At 36.9% G+C, this 20569-nt stretch overlaps 2 protein-coding genes across 2 annotated transcripts in view; both read left to right on the top strand.

Moving 5' to 3' along the window:
- The first annotated feature begins 228 nt into the window (after nt 1-228).
- Nucleotides 229-8461, top strand: LOC127661004 (uncharacterized). The gene is made up of 4 exons (XM_052151527.1): nt 229-673; nt 6278-6495; nt 6760-6919; nt 7064-8461. The coding sequence occupies exons 1-4, from the start codon at nt 397-399 to the stop codon at nt 7282-7284; spliced, it is 876 nt and encodes a 291-aa protein (XP_052007487.1). The 5' UTR covers nt 229-396; the 3' UTR covers nt 7285-8461.
- A 1835-nt stretch (nt 8462-10296) lies between these two features.
- Nucleotides 10297-20569, top strand: part of rin2a (Ras and Rab interactor 2a) — a 70976-nt gene continuing 60703 nt past the window's right edge. Inside the window, exon 1 of the mRNA XM_052151515.1 lies at nt 10297-10465. The gene's annotated coding sequence lies outside the window, so the exon portion shown is untranslated. The remainder of the gene's footprint in view (nt 10466-20569) is intronic.

The following is a 20569-nucleotide window of genomic DNA, read 5'->3' as shown; positions in this document are numbered from 1 at the left end:
CGAAGTTAATATACACTGAAATTAAAACAAGGATCATAATTATTAAATTTGAAATGTGAAACTATTGAAATTCATATTAACTTTAAATTTACTTAGTAGTACAACAAAATAAGCTATAACGATACTATTTTCTAACTGCGCGTATGTAATCGCTTATCAATGACGTAATCGGCTCGCTGGGCTTGTGGATATTGTAGTTCATTTCCAAACTCTCAACGTTCTGCTAACGTTGCTGTGACGTTGCGGCAATGTGATATTTTGCGCTAGCTCGGGATAGTTTGATAACCATTTCCGCCTTTTTCTCGCATATTTCGCAGTGTATATGTAGAAGAGCACGTTTAGTGATCCAATCTGGCATAAAGTGCTATTTGTAGATTAATAAACGCACCCAAACAAATGGACCCAAACAATGGCAGTCGCGCGAGTTGGGCCATAAACCGACGAGCAGAGGGTTCAGTGAACAAAAACAAAACGGACATGGCACTAGAGACACTACAACAACAGAGGCGCTCAACTGTATTTGAGGATATGCCCCCTATACCAGACGAGTTGAGCAAAGGTGCAGAGGACATCATACCGGGGCGGGACGAGGTGAACTTCAGCGCGGATTCAGAGTCCTACAGTCCTGCAGGAGTAGCGGGGAAGTTCATACGCGAGGATGGGTCTTTATCAGGTAGGCAGTGAAGAGGATCACGTTTGCACTGAGGCGAACCTTTTTTACTCACTTTTCTTCTATCATAATAAAATGCTGAATGCATGATTAAATTAAACCAGCTGCCATGTTCCAAAACAAAGCCACCAGTTTATGATGGATTTTCATGCAGTTAATATTTAATAAATGCTTCATACAGTAGATGTAAATAAGCATGCTGAATGCCCTATTTAAGATATAAAAGCTAAGGGAAAGTGGTTTTCAATAAAACAACTTCTGATAAAATTTACTCCATAACTCCAGCAATAAAAATTTAGAAAAGGAAATCTAATTTGGAGTTTACCTATACCTGAAACATGAAACACGTAATATTGCATTTTATATAACTTCAGCAAAAATAGAAACGTCCGTTTTTCAGGACACTGTATTATAAAGGTAATTTTGTAAAAGTCCAAAAAACTTTACAGATCTTTATTGTAAAGTGTTTAAACAATGTTTTTCATGCTTTTTCAATGAACCATAAACAATTAATGAACATGCAGCTGTGGAACGGTCCTTAAGACACTAACAGCTCACAGCCAGTAGGCAATTAATGTCACAGTTATAAAAACGTGGGACACTAAAGAGACCTTCCTACTGACTCTGTAAAACACGAAAAGAAAGATGCCCAGGTTCCCTACTCATCTGTGTGAATATGCCTTAACCCATTTGTGCCCAAATTGTTCTGAATGGTTTCATGCATATAGTCATGTGATAGATATACATGTTTATAGGAGAGGTGGTGGCATAGTGCTAATGCACACAACAGTTAATCAGAAGGTCGTTGGTTCCATCCCCACAGCCACCACCATTGTGTCCTTGAGCAAGGCACTTAACTCCAGGTTGCTCCGGGGGGATTGTCCCTGTAATAAGTGCACTGCAAGTTGCTTTGTGTAAAAGCGTCTGCCAAATGCGTAAATGTGATAGTCTCCTATATGAACACGTTCTGCATTTATTTTCCCCAGGTGTTTTTTCTTCTTCTTGAAAATCATATTTGAATGTGCGGCAACTATAGTTGCCGGTGGGCAAATATGTTGTATGCACGCCTTCAATGTCAAATTTGAATAGGAGGAGAACATTTGGCATCTTACTCAAAATAACTGCTTTCAACAAATCAATCTTTCTTCATTAACAAATTTATTAAGTGTAAAAGTGTAAAAACATTCACCGCAAACCCCCCAAAAAAGCTGCCTCTAGTTTATAATCTCTTTTGAAAATAAATTATTAAAATGTCCAAATGATCTTGAATAAATGGGGATATAAACAGTCATCAACAAACCCATTTACTTAAAGTGGTGGAACATAGTGCAGAACAAAGTGCAGACATTAAGTTGCCCCAACAGGGCATTGTGTATCAAAAAGTTAAATGAAAATAAATAGAATGAAGAAAAAATAACGTCAGTGCATACAGGCAATTTATTTCAAAAGACATTCGGAATGGGAAGTTATGTCATACGTGTCCTTCTTGATATCCCTCTTTCTCCCTCCTGGGTAGAGTTTTAGTGGTTCACATGAAAGACCTTGAAGCACTCAACATGCAAAGCAACACCACATTTCTCACATGCAAAGGGAGTGCATCCATCACATTTTCAACACCTCATGTACTTTCTTCCTGTGTTGTGGGGCCAGTGGTTCAAGTTGTCAAACCTGGCAGCCTCACATATTGCAGAGCCCATCACTGACCTTCTTCCATGCCCCTTTGGCCTCATCCCATGGGGCTGGAGAAGACTCTGGGCAACCAGACTTTGGAATGAGAGGAGATCTCTGTCTCCCTCTTTTCATGACTGGTATGAATGAATGAATGAATGCATTTTCAATGGGTGGGTTTTGAATGAATGAAATAAATTTATATATACATGTTTTGATTTTGTGTCATGCCACCTAACATTTAGACCCCATCCTTCCAACATGCCACCCTGCAGCATCACCTCCCACTTCCCATTACACCTCCATGTACCTGTAATAACACCAGGCATTGACCATAGCACTATTGAGTGCCCGCTGTAGCATGGCCACCACCACTTCTTTGATCAGATGCCAATCCGGTAACGGTTTACACATTGGTCGTGCAGGTCAACACCTCCCATATGTGCCTTGTAGGTCTTTATACTGTAGGTGATTTCATAAAATAATGTAAATGTGAACTCTTTACTTGTCTGAATTTAAACATTATAATGGAATCATAAGCTACTAGACATAAAAAGTATTAGGGTCCTTCACCGATTAGAATGAAATGCATCCAAACTGGATGAAGGGGTCTCAATATTTTGCCCCTTACAGGACATAATATCATAAAAGGTTGAAAAAGATAAACTACAGCAATTAATCCCATGCTTTATGTTATGTTTAGGTGGGCTATTATAAAAGCAAAAAGCACTAAACAAGACTAATAACCTTGATTTATTAACCTATTCCCCATGATATTTGTACTTACAAGGCATTTGCCCGCCTGCAACTACTGTTGCCGCTTGGACTTTTGACTAAGTATACAAGACACTATAGATCTCTTGTAAGATTTGTTTCGTTTGGGTGATTCTAGAGACCTTCATGATTATGTAGATTTATATATATGTCAACAAAAAATACTTATTAGTAACATGAAAATTACCTTTTATTGGGAGGGTTTTATTTTGCCATGCTTCCTGGAAGTAGGGGTAGGAAGTAGACAGCATTATGTGACAGGAAGGAAGTGAACACCATTTTTTTTTTTTCTTAAAATCCTTTATTTGGTTGTTTGCTTGCAAGTCATTGAGATATAAAACATGGATAGCATCTAGAAAAATACTTACAAAAGGAAAATGACAACTATACACTGCGGCAGCTATAGTTGCCGGTGGGCTTAAATGGGTTAAGCATGCTTCATGTAGGCATGAGGACTGCAGATGTGACCAGGGCAATTGCAATGTCCGTAATGTGAGACGCTTAAGACAGCACTACAGGGAGACATGAAGGACAGCTGATCATTCTTGCAGTGGCAGACCACGTGTAACAACACCTGCACAGGATCAGTATATCCGAATATCACACCTGCAGGACAGGTACAGGATGGCAACAGCAGCTGCCCGAGTTACACCAGGAATGCCCAATCCCTCTATCGGTGCTCAGAATGTCCACAATAGGCTGAGAGAGGCTGGACTGAGTGCTTGTAGGCCTGTTGTAAGGCAGGGCCTTACCAGTCATCACCGCAACAACGTCGCCTATGGGCACAAACTCAACTTCACTGGACCAGACAGGACTGGCAAAAAGTGCTCTTCACAGACGAGTCGTTGTTTGTTCTCACCAGGATTGATGGTCGGATTCACGTTTATTGTCGAAGGAATGATTGTTACACTGAGGCCTGTACTGTGGAGTGCCATAGATTTGGAGGTGGAGGGTCCTGGTCTGGGGCGGTGTTTCACAGCATCATCGAACTGAGCTTGTAGTCATTGTATCAATCTCAACACTGTGCATTACAGGGAAGACGTTCCCTTCCCTCATGTGTTACCCTTCCTGCAGGCTCATCCTGACATGACCCTCCAGCATGACAATAAAACCAGCCATACTGCTTGTTTTGTGCGTGATTTCCTGCAAGAAAGGAATGTCAGTGTTCTGACATGGCCAGCGAAGAGCTCTGATCTCAGTCCCATTGAGCACTTCTGGGACCTGTTGGATCGGAGGGTGAGGGCTAGGGTCTTTTCCCCCCAGAAATGTCTGGGAACTTGTAAGTGCCTTTGTGGAAGTGTTGTGTAACATCTCAAAACAAGATCTGGCAAATCTGGTGCAGTCCATGAGGAGGAGATGCATTGCAGTACTTAATGCAGCTGGTGGCCACACCAGATACTGACTGTTTTTTTTTATTTATTTTTTTTGTCCCTTTTGTTCAGGGACACATTGTTCCATTTTTGTTAGTCACATGTCTGCAAAACTTGTTCAGTTTATGTCTTAGTTTTTTTAATCTTTTTATGTTCATATAAATATTTACACATGTTAATTTGAAATAAAAGCAGTTGAAAGTAAGAGGACGTTTCTTTTTTTGCTGAGTTTATGAGCAAAATGTGACTTGTATAGTTGCAAAAGGTAAATAAATGTGCACCCTGTTATTTGTGAACTGTCTGTCTCTGACACGTGTGTAGGCTTCATTAACATACAGCTGTGGCCAAAAGTATTGGCAGTGACATAAATTTTGTGTTTTGCAAAGTTTGCTGCTTCAGTATTTGTAGATAATTTTTTCACATGATTCTATGGTATAATGGAAAACAATGATAAGCATTTCGATGGCAAAACATTCAATATATGCAAAGAGTCAGTATTTACAATGTTGATCCTTGTTCTTCATATCCTCTGCAGTTCGCTCTGGCATGCTGGATATCAGCTTCTGGGCCAAATCCAGACTGATGGCAATCCATTCTTGACTTATTTGTGCTCGGAGTTGACCACAATTTATGGCTTCTGTTTGTCCACTCACCTTTTGAGGATTGACCACAGGTTCTCTATGGGATTAAGATCCGGGGAGTTGCCTGGCCACGGATCCAAAATTTAAATGTAATGATCTCCGAGCCACTTCATCATTACTCTTGCCTTGTGACATGGTGCTCCATCATGCTGGAAAATGCACAGATCATGTCTCAGGAGGAGACAGTCCTGGTGCTTCCTGGACACTCTGGGACGTCCTGAAGCCTTCTTCACTGCAGTTGAACCTCTCTCCTTGAAGTTCTTGATGATCCGGTAAATGGTTCTTTCAGGTGCAATATTCTTTGCAGCAATTTCCTTATATGTGAGGCCATTTTGATGCAAATCAATGATGGCTGCACATCTTTCTTTAGAGGTAACCACTGCTAACAAGAACACAATGATTGGAAGCACTTCTTCCCTCCTTTTATAGCAATCAGTCTGTTCTTTTAATCCAATCAGACTGACTAGTATTCGTTCACACTTTCCCAGGTGCTGTGATATGATTAGTGAATTGATGTTAGCTGGTTATTTTGTGCAAGAGCCAAAAAACAGTGAAATTTGGGTTTTTGAAAGTACTTTTTTTTTTTTTTTGGCCATTTGAAGCTTTTTTGCAATTATTTAAAATGCATCTGATCACTCTGCATAATATTCTAGAAACAATGTAAAATCAACACCACAACAACTGAAGCAGAAAACTTTGCGAAACACAAAATGTATGTCACTGCCAATACTTTTGGCCACGGCTGTAGTGATAAAACATTGTATATATCTCATGAAGATGTGTTTTTATAACCTTTTAAATAATAAGTGAATGCAACTACGTATAAAATGGTTTGGTAGGGATTCATAACACACTAAAATACCTCAAAAGAGTAATGTCAATAATTAAACGTTTATTTGTTCTTTTACAAATCTAGTGGTTCTAGTTACTAAGAAAGTTGTTTTCCTTTTCACCTAAAAAAGTATTTCTAAGTATTATTTTTCTCATTTGCTCAATTACCTAATGACACAAGTGATACATTTCTGAATCATCATAACGGAAGTTGGCGCAGTGACCCCTGCATACTGATGGAACTGATGCAGTTTATATCACTGCTTAATTTATTTAGTTTTTGTAAGTTATTACTAAAGTTTTTGTTTTTTTTACAAATGCAGAGGCAGAAGCCCATAGAAAAATCATATCCCTCCTTATTGAGATCAAGGAGGAACAACAGAGGCAGTGGGCAGTGCTGAAAGACCTACAGGCCAGGGTTTATGGACAGGTGTGTGAAGAAGAGGAGGAGGTGCTTGACATTGATCTGCCGCTACACACAATGGAACAGCTTGATGAAACGGAACGACATCTAGAAAATGCTGAAGCACAAAGGAGAATGGTAGCATTTGAGAATTTTTTATATTTTTTTGTAAATATTTATTTCAGTACTGTAAGTGTAGTGTTATTAATGTAACACATGGAGGTAGTACTGTTCTGCATCTGAGCCCAAAATAATTAGTATATTATATAAATGATGTAATTTAAAAAAAAATGTAATTTTTCTTTTGTTCCATTTTGAAGGAAGCATTTGAAAAAACACAATTTTGAGACTATGGACCATATCTCTGTTTTGTGTTTTTATTCATATTTGGATTTTCCATAGGTGTCACACCTCTCACGTATGGGCGGAGCCACGATAGATGATGCAGTCCGACGACTTATGCACACTGTTCTCTCTTTCAGCTTGGGCTCAGAGCTCAACTGGGTTGGTAGGGGACAAAAAAGAAGCTTCAGAAACACCAGACTGCAGGGTGTTTTATTTCGTAAGCAGTCTTTCAAATTAACATTTATTTTTTTTTAAGAGACAAAGTTTTAATAGTCAAGACCAGATTTTTAGATATCAAACAATGCTACAGTATGATCAAACAAAAAGTTTGGAGGTGTCACTGTTTTTCTTTTCTCCACAGGTGCTTTAAAGAGGACACCTGTAGGAAAGGAAGCCACACACCACCAGTTTGCTGATGTAGTGAAGAAATGGTTGAGGTTTGCCCCTTTCAGACAAAGAGGAAGTGGACGAAGACTGCATGGCATACCTCCTGTTGAATTCATCTGTCCCAAGTATAATAGTACTGTAGGGGACTGTGACCAGTTTAACCTGGAATCTGAGGAGGTTAAGGTTACACACTAAATAGCATTACAAAGCCATCCATTTAATATGGGGAGGTGAACTTTAATCAAAGAATTCAAGAGTGTGATGGGTTGAATCTTGTCATGTGTGAATGTTGTAGTTTTTTGCTCAAATGACATATTAGGTAATACAATATTTTCTATTCTTCCTGCAAATGAAAATATACTGTTTTAACAGGGGAAATTAAGGAATTTATTTTATAATATTTGATATGCCCGTGTTATTTCAAATGTAATTCAATATATTTCTGTTTAACCTCTGATGGCAATTTATTTCAAATTTAAATTCCAATGTTAAAATAGTTTTGCAGTCATGTGAATATAATTAAGAATTGTATGCCTTGTGCATAGTTTAGTGCCATTTTGCTTGACAATGAAAAGACTCAGATTAAAGACTCAAAACTAATTATTTAGTAAGCGCTACAACAGGATGTCAAATTGTTTTATTATTTAAAACAAACAAATAAAAATATTTCACATGTATATTAATGACCTTGCTAATTAATATGGTTACATTTTGAAACATTCGGTGGTAACATTGGCATTACATGAGTAATATGAAAACAGATAATACCACCAAACCATCTAAGGCTCATTTCTGACCAAGGAGTGATAGATTATAATTTTTAAATACCACATAATTTTTAGTACAGTAACCAAACTTTCTTTGTCAAGACTATCAAAATACACATGAGACATTTTTGTTTTTCAGATTTGTTTAATGAAAGTGTTTAAGATATATAAACATTTTGAAAAAAAGAAAACAAATCCTGTTGTTTTTACCTAAAACCTCCCACCAAAAACTGGCAGCTGTGTAAGGTATTTTTAATCACCTTAAAAATGACAGAAGAGGCTCTTCCATGAGCAATGAACAATACACATGTTTAGACAGTGCTCAGTTGCACTCACACAAACACTAAACACCATCAGGGTAAGATGTGAAATTTAAATAATGCAGTAACTAAACTACATCAAATATAACGATGTATGTAACTGATATGAAGAAACATAACTATTCCCATAAAATATCATGAAATATGATGAGTCATGCAGGGAATTGTGGGAATGTACGATTAATGTTTTTTTTTTTTTTTTTACTGTAATTTTAACAATAATTTACTGAAACAAGTAAAAATGTTCTCTCTTTTGAAACAGTGTACTTTTCTTTTTACCATTAATTATACAGGAACATCATACTTTTTACATCTAAAAAATTGTATTTACAACATTTTATTGTACAAACGTCTGTATTGTCTTTGAAAATATATATAAAAAGTTTAACTGTGTATTTTACAGTTATAACTTGTTAATCAATTAACGTTTTTTATCTGTAGCATTTATACAGTCTTTTACCATTAAAATTACAGAATTTGTTTACCGTGCACATACACAAGTACGAACAGTTAAGAACTTAGTTATGGCTTACAATATAGTTTTAGATTAAATCCATCAGGTTATGAATGCTTTATAAGATTGAATTCCACTGGGTCATTATTGCAGGTGTTTTTATCCATGGAATTTTCATAATTTTATTTGTATTATTATTATTCCTTTAACGTTTGTAGATCCACTACTTTCAATTGATGTTTTAATTGTTTTATTTGACAATTATATATATATATATATATATTGGTCAAATAAAACAATTGTCACAAAAACATCAGAATCAGCTTTATTGCCAAGTATGCTTACACATACAAGGAATTTGTCTTGGTGACAGGAGCTTCCAGTGTACAACAATACAAAAACAGCAGCAAGACATAGATAATTAAAAAAATAAAGAAGAATAATACAAATTCATATATATATATATATATATATATATATATATATATATATATATATTATACATACACGTACATACACTCACCTTCATACATACCCACATACACACGTAGTGCTATTACAAATCCGTTATATAAAGAATAAAAAATACAGTATATTATGTACGGTGCAATGTATGTAATGGCAGAAGTGGATATGTTGGATAATATAAATAGACTTAACTGTGTATTGCACATAAGTATTGCTCAATGGGGCAATTTAACTGTTCATGAGATGGATAGCCTGAGGGAAAAAACTGTTCCTGTGTCTGACGGTTCTGGTGTTCAGAGCTCTGAAGAAAAGGTATTGGGCAGGATGAGTGGGGCCCAGAGTGATTGAAGGGGGGGGGGGGCAGGGGGGCAACCAATAATCCTCTCAGTAGTCCGAACGGTCCTTTGTAGTCTTCTGATGTCTAATTTTGTAGCTGCACCAAACCAGACAGTTATTGAAGTGCAGAGGACAGACTCAATGACTGCTGTGTAGAACTGTATCAGCAGCACCTGTGGCAGGTTGAACTTCCTCAGCTGGCGAAGGAAGTACAACCTCTGCTGGGCCTTTTTCACAGTGGAGTCAATGTGGGTTTCCCACTTCAGGTCCTGTGAGATGGTAGTGCCCAGGAACCTGAATGACTCCACTGCTGTTTAGAATGGTGAGGGGGGACAATGTTGGGGTGTTCCTCCTAAAGTCCACAATCATCTCCACCGTTTTGAGCGTGTTCAGCTCCAGAGAGACAGCCGTTCAATCTCCTTTCTATATGCAAACTCATCATCATCTCGGATGAGGCCGATGACAGTGGTGTTGTCTGCAAATTGAAAGTAGGGGATCAAAAAATGTAGTGAAGTAGTTTGTGTGTGTGTGTGTGTGTATATGTATGCAGAAATAATTAATAAATGTAAAAAATAATATTGCATTTATTAAACAAAGAAGTAAATTATAAATAAACCAATTCAGGACTAAACTAAAGTGGAAACTGACAGATATGCCAATCGAGTCATTATCTGTTTATTTGTATTTTATTTTGCTGGGTTATCCATTTCAACTATTTCCGGTTCTTTCATGTTTTTCTCTGTGGATAACGTCAGGGGTTGGTAGGCCTAACAAAGCTTCTCTTTCCAAAGGCATGCCCAGCTGGAACACGTGATGTGAAACTCAATGCACATTGTTCTCCTGGAGTTTGTTTTTGCCGGGAGAGGTCGCATGCTTGAACACAACTATGGAACGAGGCTCGCAAAGCAGAAGGAAACGGCCTCAGGGAACATCTACAACTTCATGATAACATCAACTGAGCGTTTAAGAGAAACATGATGTTGTTATAAATGCGCTTGTGGAAAAGGCAGTCCTGGTTTCGACCTGTTGAGGTGAGTCCTTAAAACTTCGATTATGTTTTTTGTTTTCGATCACAGCGAATTTTGTGGTTGTTCATTGTAGGCTTAGGTGAATCACGGTGAATTTATTTTATGTGAAAAATTCAGTTGGCGCTTGAACGGTGCTTGTAAAGCCTCGTATATATTTGTGTTAGTTATACACACTTGTGCAGTTGCAGGAGTAATTTTGTTTTAAATGTGTTCGGTTAACACCATTGAGCAGAATGATACGTATAATGAAAGAACGATACACGGATTGGGCAGCCTGCTGTTTGGGTCATCTCTCTTTAGTGCCAGCACATGCATTGATGACACTAATAGCATCTGTTGTTATTGTTGCCATCCTCTAATCTTCTAAAATTTAGAGTCTAAATTAATTAAAAGGTCACAATGATAAGAAAGAACCTGCTGAGAACATGCATGTATTAAAAGGTAATTTTGTTGACAAGGTTTTAAAATTCTCAAGAATGGGCTATCTTTCAGTTTTCCCATTTTTCAAGATTCAGATTGAAAACCTAGTGAGCTACCTACCAAGACAGATTTATGGGGCATTTTTAAGGAAGATAGCTCACTAGGTTTTGAGAGGACCATATACTTGGTGAAGGGTAGAAACTGTAATGAAGCTTTTCTGAGCAAATATTTAGGATAGCAATATGTTATTAAAACGGTAGATAGCATTTTTATTAGAAAGTTTAACTTGCACAAGATCATATCATATTTGCATAAGAACTGCTTTGTCTTCCTCTTGTATGCCTTTTTGTGAACTCTTTAAAAAAAGAGGGAAGTAAACCCAAATCTTTGTTTAGGAGCCAAGTTAGCAGCTTACACTTTGCATTGTCCTTTGGACACATACACAATGATTTTTAACAGTTTACGAGTTAATTACATCAGATGCATGGGACGTAGTTCAGTAATAGCGGCGAATTTTGGCGTTCCTTCAAAATGTTGTATGAAAACGTGTCTGTGTGTTTCACTTATCCCCCATTCGTGCCTTATGCAAGAGTTCTGTCTTATTGCTCTCAGATAAATGTTAAAATCGCCCCACAAGAATTTTCTTATGCAGCAGTATTCCAGCTGTGGCACTGAGCATCAGTCAAAGGGAAGTAACTTATCTGACACTTTGCTGAGAACATGATTCACTGGACAACAATTTTAGAGGTGTGCCGTGATTTGCAGTGGATAGTTTGGTAAAAGGTTGTTTTTGTCCATAGCATGTTGTAATGCAATTTACCAAAATTTCTTATGCAACCACTATACGATATTCCAATGCTGAAACATCAGACATGACCAAAGTGTCTTAATGTTGGTAATTTCATGTAGACCAGTGGTTCTCAACCTTTTTGACTCCAAGGCCCCCAGTTGTCAGAGAAAATATTGGAAGCCCCCCCCATCTAGAACTGTATCTTCATAAAAAGCAAGCTGTTGAAGGGAGTTATTAAATGTTTAACATTTTAAGTAAGTTGAATTATAATATCTATATACAATTATAATAACGTATCATATTTTAAATAATATTAAGAGATCTTGAGGCCCCCCTGGAAGTTTGCTGAGGCCCCCTAGTGGGTCCCAACCCCCTGGTTGAGAACCACTGATGTAGACGGCTTTGAATTTTCAGCACTGTGTTAGTGCCTGCTGACACCATTGATAGCTGTTTTCTGTACACTGATTTCAAACTAATCAGTAAGAAATGAATGTGGTTGAAATGAATGATCTGATTAAATTACTTAATGACTTAAGTTGAATTTGACATTCTCTTATGGTCAGCTGATAAGCGTAATGAAAAAAGGACATACAAATTGAGAGATAATGAGGGATCAAGTTTAGTTAAACTTCAATCTGAAAACAAGCCAGTGACTCACATGGTGATGGTTAGTTTAGCTGTCACAGTGAATGATAAAACCTGTAATTTAACAAAAAAAAAATTCTCATACACTTCCTAGGCTGTTGGTTCCTTATGGAGACTCTAATATTATTAAGGGTCTTCAACATTTAATCCAACAAGAAGAGAACAGGATCAACTGATTATATGTTTCATAGTTTTAAGAGGGGACTACCCTCCCCTCCAAATACACGTTGGTTTATTGGTGTACAAAAGCTAGTTTATTTAGTTTAGTTTTTCACTGTCTTTAAGAACAAACTTAATGTTTTTTATTGTTTTATTTCTCCCTCATTTGAGGTTTAAATACAGAACAAACCCAGTTTGGATTGTAGCTGCTTTTAAGCAGATAATTCTCAATATATCTTTCCATTAAAAAAAAACAAGCAACAAAAAATATTGTTGCATTCCAGTCTTACCCAATTTGGTCTATGCTCTTACACTAATTTGGTTTATATGCAGATATCAAGATGTGAGAGGAAAAAACTTAAACCTTCTTATGCCTTCACTTTATGTTCTGTAGGAATTGTGAGATACTAAATTATGATGTTCATGATCAAAGAGGCCCTGGAAGAGATACTTTAAAAGTACAGGAAGCCACAAAGATTAGGTAAGGGGGAGCTGGTTTCTGCTTGTCTGATCCTTAAGCGTGATTTATTTGAGCAAGATCTAATAATTATCCATCTTTTAGTGAGACTGTAGTGTATCTTCTCTTCAGCAGTTATTTTCTGCAGACCTCATTTTCTCGTTTAAAGTTGTTGTTCACCGAAAAAGAAATTGTCTTCCCAAACCTGCATAGTTTCTTCTGTGAAACACAAAGATATTTAGCATTTAATGACGCATCTGGAGCACAATGTTTTTGTCAAGAAAACAAAGCATCAAACATACACAGTTACAACCTCCGCTAATGCACCTGAATGGATCTGTAAATGGATACGCTCTACCTGTGTTTCACGTGGGTCAACTTGATGACATCACTGTTCTGCAAGCATTGTGTGTAGTTGAAAATGGAAAGTGGAGAAAACGAAACCCTGATAAAGTAGCCCTTTGCATTTCTCCTTTCTGGGAACATTTTCTTCTTGCAGTCAATTACAACAGCGATGGTAAAAAGACGTTTACAAATCAGGCACTGTTTGCAGACATCGCTCGACACAAGTGCTGAATACTGGTAATATATGTCAATAATGCACATGAGGGTTTATTTAAAATGTGCTTGCAAGTTCTTCCTGTTTCCTCACGTGGCTGTAATCTATCACAAGTGTCAATAATGTGATTTGATTAATGGCATTAAGATGCCATTATATTAATACATTGACACATGTTTAATAACTCCAACATCACCCAGGGAAAGAGCCACATGTGAGTCGAAACTGCACACACTCCCATTTTTAAGCAGGCACTCAGTACTAATTTGGACAGACATGAAACAAGAACTAAATAACTAAATGTATGATTAATATACTCAAGCAGCATTATCACATCCCTTCTCGTATGCATTCTAATAGCAAGTTTATTCCTTCTATAATGATGTACAGTTTACGAATATTGAATATATGTTGAGTTTAAGTGCACTTTATGTTGATGCATGTAGCGTATTAGTGCAGGTATTACGTTAAATGTTGATTTAGTAATTAGAGAAATTATTATATTTATTTTTGTTAAGGACCCTGACAAAAATTAACCATGGTTTTACTATAGTAAAATTGTAGTAACCATGACTGCTGTCACCATTGTTTACTGAGCAGAAATCATGGGTTTTGATTATCCTCGGTTTTACAACAGTAATACTGTACTTTCTATAAAGTGACCATAATTTTGCTATATATTGTAACCATGACAGTAACCATGTTTGTTTTGTGGTTACTTTGGTATTACTACAAATGTCGTGGTTAAACTATGGTTACTGTTGTAAAACAATGATTGCTATTTAATGGCAAACTTGGTGAAGTGATTACCAAATAGATTATTCTTTTGGATTTGGCAGTAATATATATATATATATATATATATATATGTATATATATATATATATATTTGTTTTAAAAAAATTTTTTTTAACAAAACAAATACTGAACCTTTCCGAAACCATGATCCTTAAACCGTGATACGAACAGAACCGTGAGAAATTCAAACAGTTACACCCCTAGTAAATGGTGATAGTATTAAATTGTTTTGGTTAACTATCCCTTAAAGTCGATGTGAAATGCCACTCACAATTAATTTTACTTCTACAATGTGATGTATTTGCTAAACATGATATTTAGCATAAAGAGAAACAAAGTAGGTGATGAATTATTTGGATTGTGAAAAGTAGGTGTTCCTTAGCAGAATTGAACAAGACCAAAAGCAAGTAGCTAAAACAATGCTTAAATAGCAATTTGGTTGTTGGTTAACATTATCTGCCTAAGTGTAATCTGCGGACAAGTAAATTTGTTTCAGACAAAGAGCAAGTTGTTAAATTTTGATTTAATAATCACAAAAACAAACAATAAAAATATGTTCTTTGGAATAATGTGCTCTAATTAATCAATGTATTGTTCACAATAAGAACCTGAACACAAATTATGTAACTACAGTATATAGGATCATTTTTATTTGATGTTGAATTTAAGACTTGTGATTTCGAGGAAGACTGCAGCAACTGTGGCTTTTTCAGTGGCAAGTGCAAACTAGATCACTCTGTAATATTTATAGATAGGCATATTCTTCTTTTTAATTGAAATACATCCTCATATCTTAGAGTTTGGTGCTAGTGGTGGATGATGTTATGTGTCTGGAATCCAGTTATAGCATGAAACCTTTTTGGAATTTACAGACAAAATAAATTACATCTGTGCTACTTTGTATTCCAAAAACTTGTAAGCATGGTAAGGTTGTTGTAATAGTTGTTAGGAGGGGTTACATTTTCCAGAAATCATTGTGATGCTAGATCAATCATCTTGTCACTTCTGAATGTTAATTCTGCAGAATTACTAATAAGCACCATCCCCTTTTAAACATTTTTGCCTTCATTCAAAGGTGATCACCTTCCACTTGAACATGTGAGGAACATAAATGATGAGTGCCATTCAGAGATTGCATTTTTGAACTAAAACAGAATTTTTACTACACTGATGGTTAGATTTAGGATTGGGGTTTGGGTTAGGGCATATGGTTAATAAAGTATGCATTCCTGTATTACATTTAAAATTGAAAATATAATTCACCTTTGGAAAAACTGAAGCTCACAAATTCCCAAACATTCAAAAACATTTCCAGCTTCAGCCACTGACTGAGGGGGCAGTGGTTAAAATTTCAGTAAGCACAGACTGATTTCAGCAGCAGAACTTTTGACCTACTGTCACCGAATTCATAGTCCAATCACTTTGATGTGTTGGATGGTCTGAGTGTTTTCTTTGTGCACACTCTAAAATTCATCATGATAACATTATTTAGACCTTTTCTTAAGAAAATAAGAAGGCTAGTGGTTTTGATGGGCTGAGATAATTTGTGGCAATTGTTTTCCTCTGTGGATGATCATTTAGTATCCAGTCCAGGTCTCCAGGAATGATATCAGCTTTTTGCAGTCAGGAAGCTGCCAGTCTCCCTGTGACTCTGCCAAGAGCCGTTCTCACGGAATCATCTCACGCTTCCCACTGCAGTGTCTGAATGAGTGGCCTCTTTGTGTCTGTCATACACACAAAAAACTTACAACAAGAGATTGAGAGACTGAGTAAATGAAAGAGAGGACAAATTTAGAGGAGAAGGAAACATTTAAGTAGATCAAAAGGTGTACTGGGAGCTAGATTTAGGGCATTGGAGGAAATCTGTTTGAAGAAAATGAAAGACTTGGACTTAAAGAAATAGTTTCCCCAAACTAGAAAATTATTCAATTTTCTTGCATAGAAAACAATGGGAGATGTTAGGTTGTATTTTAGTCTTAGTCACATTCATCATTATTTTATTTGCATCTTTTTTCCCTAACATCTTTTGTGTTCCACGGAAATGCGTCATACGGTTTTGGAACAACATGATTATAAGTAAATGATGACAGAATATTTGGGTGAACGGTCCCTCTAAGTGCAAGAATGGCATGATAAATGAGTCTGGAATTTTTCTACACTTGTATAAACTAGTGTTTGATTTTGATTTTGTCGGGTTATAGCTCTGGGATATGTTATGTGGGGTGGAGCTGGCCACATCCAGTAGGGCGCTGGCCTTTTCCTGCTCCCTGTGAGTGTGTGTTTATGTGGTTGTACTGTCTGTGAGCATGTGGATCTGTGGATATCACACCCACCTCATGTTGTGGGCAGGTCCAGATTTGCCAGATACAAACGTTTTGGAATTAATGTATAAACGTATGGAATCTGATTTTAAAGGTCATCTTTTAGCCTTCCCGTTTGCCGTGTCTAGGCTATACCAGAGACACTCAGGGTTTGGGTTTGTTGGTAACTGTTGCTGACTGTGGTGACGAGAGACTATTTTCAGAATGCGTTCTCACTATTTTCCCTGCTTTTGCAGCTGTGTCTGTTAATGTCATTTTCTAAGCCTTTCTTAGTCTCTCCGCAATACATTCAGATATAGCAGCAGTAGACAATGCTTAAAGGGATAGTTTACCCTAAAAACAAATGTCATTATTTATTCACCCTGGTGTCCTTCCAAACCCCTATGACATAAAGGTGAATTTCTGAAGAATATCCTGGCCTCTCTTTTTCCATATAATGAAAGTGAATTAGGACTGGGGGTGTTAAGCTAGATAATGACCAAAACATTTTCTGTCGAACTGCATTTTTTTCAGTTAAAAAAAGGTTTAAATGCATAAAAAGATACCATATATATGTAGTACCTCTCTATTATATGTACTCACTTTAACTTTTCAAAAACCTTTATTTATTTGTAATTGTTCTGTTATTTAAAGTGTCAAAATATCATGTGGTGCGACCGTCCGGCCATGACTGCGGTTTTGAAAACATCTTTGAAATGACTCTAAATTTATTCAAATTTATTTTATGCCCTATTCGGCATTATTTCCAAAGTGTTTTGTAGTCCTGAACAAAATTGCAAAGCATTTGTATTTATATTTCCATCATAATATACAAACAAACTTTGTCCGATGGTGTCGGTTTTATGAAATATCATGTGGTGCGACCATCAAGAAAGCGACCACTTTGGGACTTTTATGTTGAAATCCATTCAAAGACTGGAAGTTGCATGATGTACCAGTTTGCCAAGGACCCATGGAAGCAGCAAGCAGGTTTGTAACTCTCTCACAAATTTGGAAAAAAAGTTCATTTTTAACGGCTGGTATGTAGTTGCCACATTTGGATATCATGTGGTATGACCTCAAAAAAACATTGAATATTATTCTTTTTCTACAAATATATATTTTGATTATAAATTTCATAGTGACTTTTTGTGGGAAGCTAGCTTGTTTAATTTAGGTGGATAATTCTGTGCCTGTAAATTTGAACTGAACTTGAAAATATCATGTGGTGCGACCAAATATCATGTGGTGCGACCATTGCAGAGTGTATTCCATGATAGATATATGTCCTAGATTGGCAGTTTTTGTGCTTTTTATATTCAATTAATGATTTATATACGTAAAGTACTTTATTTTAGTATTATTTGGAATAGATATTTATGCAGTCATTTTAGTAATTTTTTCTAATATTTAAGACACAATGGTTTATGTTTTATCTTTGTACAATATCATGAGAAAAATACAAAAAATATAATTTAGAGAATGTAATTTCACTTTGGTAATTATGCATTCATTGTTTATTTATGTATTTATATATTTATAACTGTTTTCATCTATTTTACCAGAAGATTTGCACTGCCAAGCAAAGTAAAAAGCTACGCCATATTAATTCTGACCCTGCAGCAAGAGCTGAGTACCTTGCTATGATAAGAGAAAGGTATGTTAAAACATTCTTAAAACTTAAAAGAGCTGTTCAACAAAAAGCTAGAAGCTTTAGCCATACATCAATTCAACTGGATCCACCAAACAGAACAGTTTTGTGACCTAAAACAAAATCTAACTGAATTTGAAACTGTTCTTCACATTGATTTTTTGGAAAACTATGCCTGCAAGGTGAGTACAGAAATACAAGCTTATCATTTTGGAGGCAGCCGAAAGCAGGCCACAATACACACTTCTGTCCTCTACACAGTCCATGGCACCAAATGCAACACTGTCAGACAGCCTCCGCCATCATGAGCGGGCAGTGTGGGCAATCCTGGAGCCCATACTGAAAGAGTTTTGGGGAACCTGCCCACAGATTACAGTTCTACACATAATCAGTGATGGACCCGTTACACAGTACAGGAACAAAGCAAACTTTTACCTCCTTAGTACTGTGCCTTTCCTTTCTGGGTTCAAGCATGTTACATGGAATTATTCAGAAAAGTCCCATGGAAAGGGTGCCCCCGATGGCATTGGCGGTGCCGTAAAGAGGGATGCAGATCTCTGCGTTCAACGAGGAGTCGAGCTGCAGACTCCACTGGACTTTTATGAGATGCTGGCCAAAAAATCAGGGTCAACTATTACGCACCATTGGATAAGCGAAGAGAGCATTCAAAAGTATGATGAGCTGATTCCAGGCAAATTGATGGCTGTGAGGGGCACCTTAAAGATACACCAGGTTTTGTCTTCACAAGCTGCACAAATTAGTCATAGGGAGGTGACATGCTTCTGCAAGCATGCTGAAATGAAGACATGCCTATGTTACCAGCCAGTGAAAGTAGACCTGAGGGACACCATGTGGCACACTGAGGATCCCTCAAGCGCACCTGAGCCTCCAAGGGAACAAGCTAGTCTTCAAGACTTGAGTGGCAAGTTTGTGATCGTAACCTATGATGATCTTCCATATGTAGGCCAGGTCCTTGAGGTTGTGCGAGAGGAAGTCCAGGTTAGCTCCATGCGGCAGGTGGGTGAAAAGAACTTATTCATGTGGCCACAAACTCCAGATGTCATTTTCTACTGTAAAAAAGATGTTCATGCTGTCATCTCAGAACCTGAGCCAGCAACCTCACGCTACTCTAAGTTGAGCAGTCAAGATTGGACAAAGTTCAGAAATAACTGGGTTTAATAAATGCTTGCAGTTAACACCATGTACCTCACTTTCACGTGGACATTCCAAATACCCATCAGCATCATGATGATTGTCAAGTTAAATGAAATGTTCAAAACAAAGCCATGAATGTGTGCTGCACTTATAAATGTTTGTGATGAGTTTTAGAAAAACAAAAATGTTTATGAAATGTTTGTGTTCATGAAAATTCTGTGAAATTTTAATAAAATCTGTTTTAAATCTATTTTTTTGTATGGAATTTATCATTTATTGATCTCTTTAAATATATTTGTGACTATATGAGGTCTTCGTGTCATTTGGAGCGACCACTCATCATGTGGTGCGACCAAACCTATGGGCTGAAATATGTGCCACCAGAAACTGAATTTGAACCATTTATATTTGAATTTGAATGGCTAAACTTGAATAATTGCATTGAAAAACTGAATTTGAATCACATAATTTGAAATTGTATTGTTTAATTAAAATTGAATTTATTCAAAAACTGAATCTGAATTGTATCATTTGAAATTGAATTTATTAGTTTGGAACTGAAGTCCAATAAAATTTGATCCTCAACTCTCTATATATCTTCACATTAACTTCTCACAATTCAGATTCAGTTCTCAAATTCAATTTCAAGTTACTGAGACAGACATCCGGGTAGTTGGAGGATGAAGGAAGAGCAATCGAGCGCAGATCGATAGATAGCGTTCATTGGTTGGTTTCACGTGGCGTCACGCTGCTGCATCGCGAGCGCGCAATTCAGATGGAGGGCAGGAAGTGAAATAGCTGAGGATCTGCCGTCTGCCAAAATGCCAATGTTTTGTGTAGTTCACGGCTGCTCAATCGTTCTAATCGAGAAAAGGGAAAGGGTTTTTATAGAGTAGATTTCTCGATTTTTAACGTACGTCTGCGGTCGGGAGGAGCAGAGTCTGTTAATGCCCGTGTCTGCAGCGACCACTTCGTCGGAGGTATGTTAGCTAGCCAACGTGTTTTTTGTGCCTGTGTTTATATAGCATTAGGTTGTCATTAAATGCTCATTTACTTAGTAATGCTTATTAAGTTACCGGTAGTCTAATATGGACTTCATTGGGGCTTTTAGGTTGCCCTAAGCTTGTCTAATCTTTCGAGTCTGTTGTCCCATTGGAGTAAGGAGGAGGGATA

This window comes from Xyrauchen texanus, chromosome 20 (genome assembly GCF_025860055.1).
Source record: "Xyrauchen texanus isolate HMW12.3.18 chromosome 20, RBS_HiC_50CHRs, whole genome shotgun sequence".
Classification (NCBI taxonomy): domain Eukaryota; kingdom Metazoa; phylum Chordata; class Actinopteri; order Cypriniformes; family Catostomidae; genus Xyrauchen; species Xyrauchen texanus.
This window is presented reverse-complemented; position numbering and strand designations above follow the sequence as displayed.

Bases quoted from the DNA above. Each gene is read 5' to 3' on its own strand.
- LOC127661004 (XM_052151527.1), top strand. From the start codon at position 397: ATGGACCCAAACAATGGCAGTCGCGCGAGTTGGGCCATAAACCGACGA. The intron at 6,496-6,759 runs GTAGCATTTGAG...GATTTTCCATAG, and splicing joins CTGAAGCACAAAGGAGAATG to GTGTCACACCTCTCACGTAT. The intron at 6,920-7,063 runs GTAAGCAGTCTT...TTTTCTCCACAG, and splicing joins ACTGCAGGGTGTTTTATTTC to GTGCTTTAAAGAGGACACCT.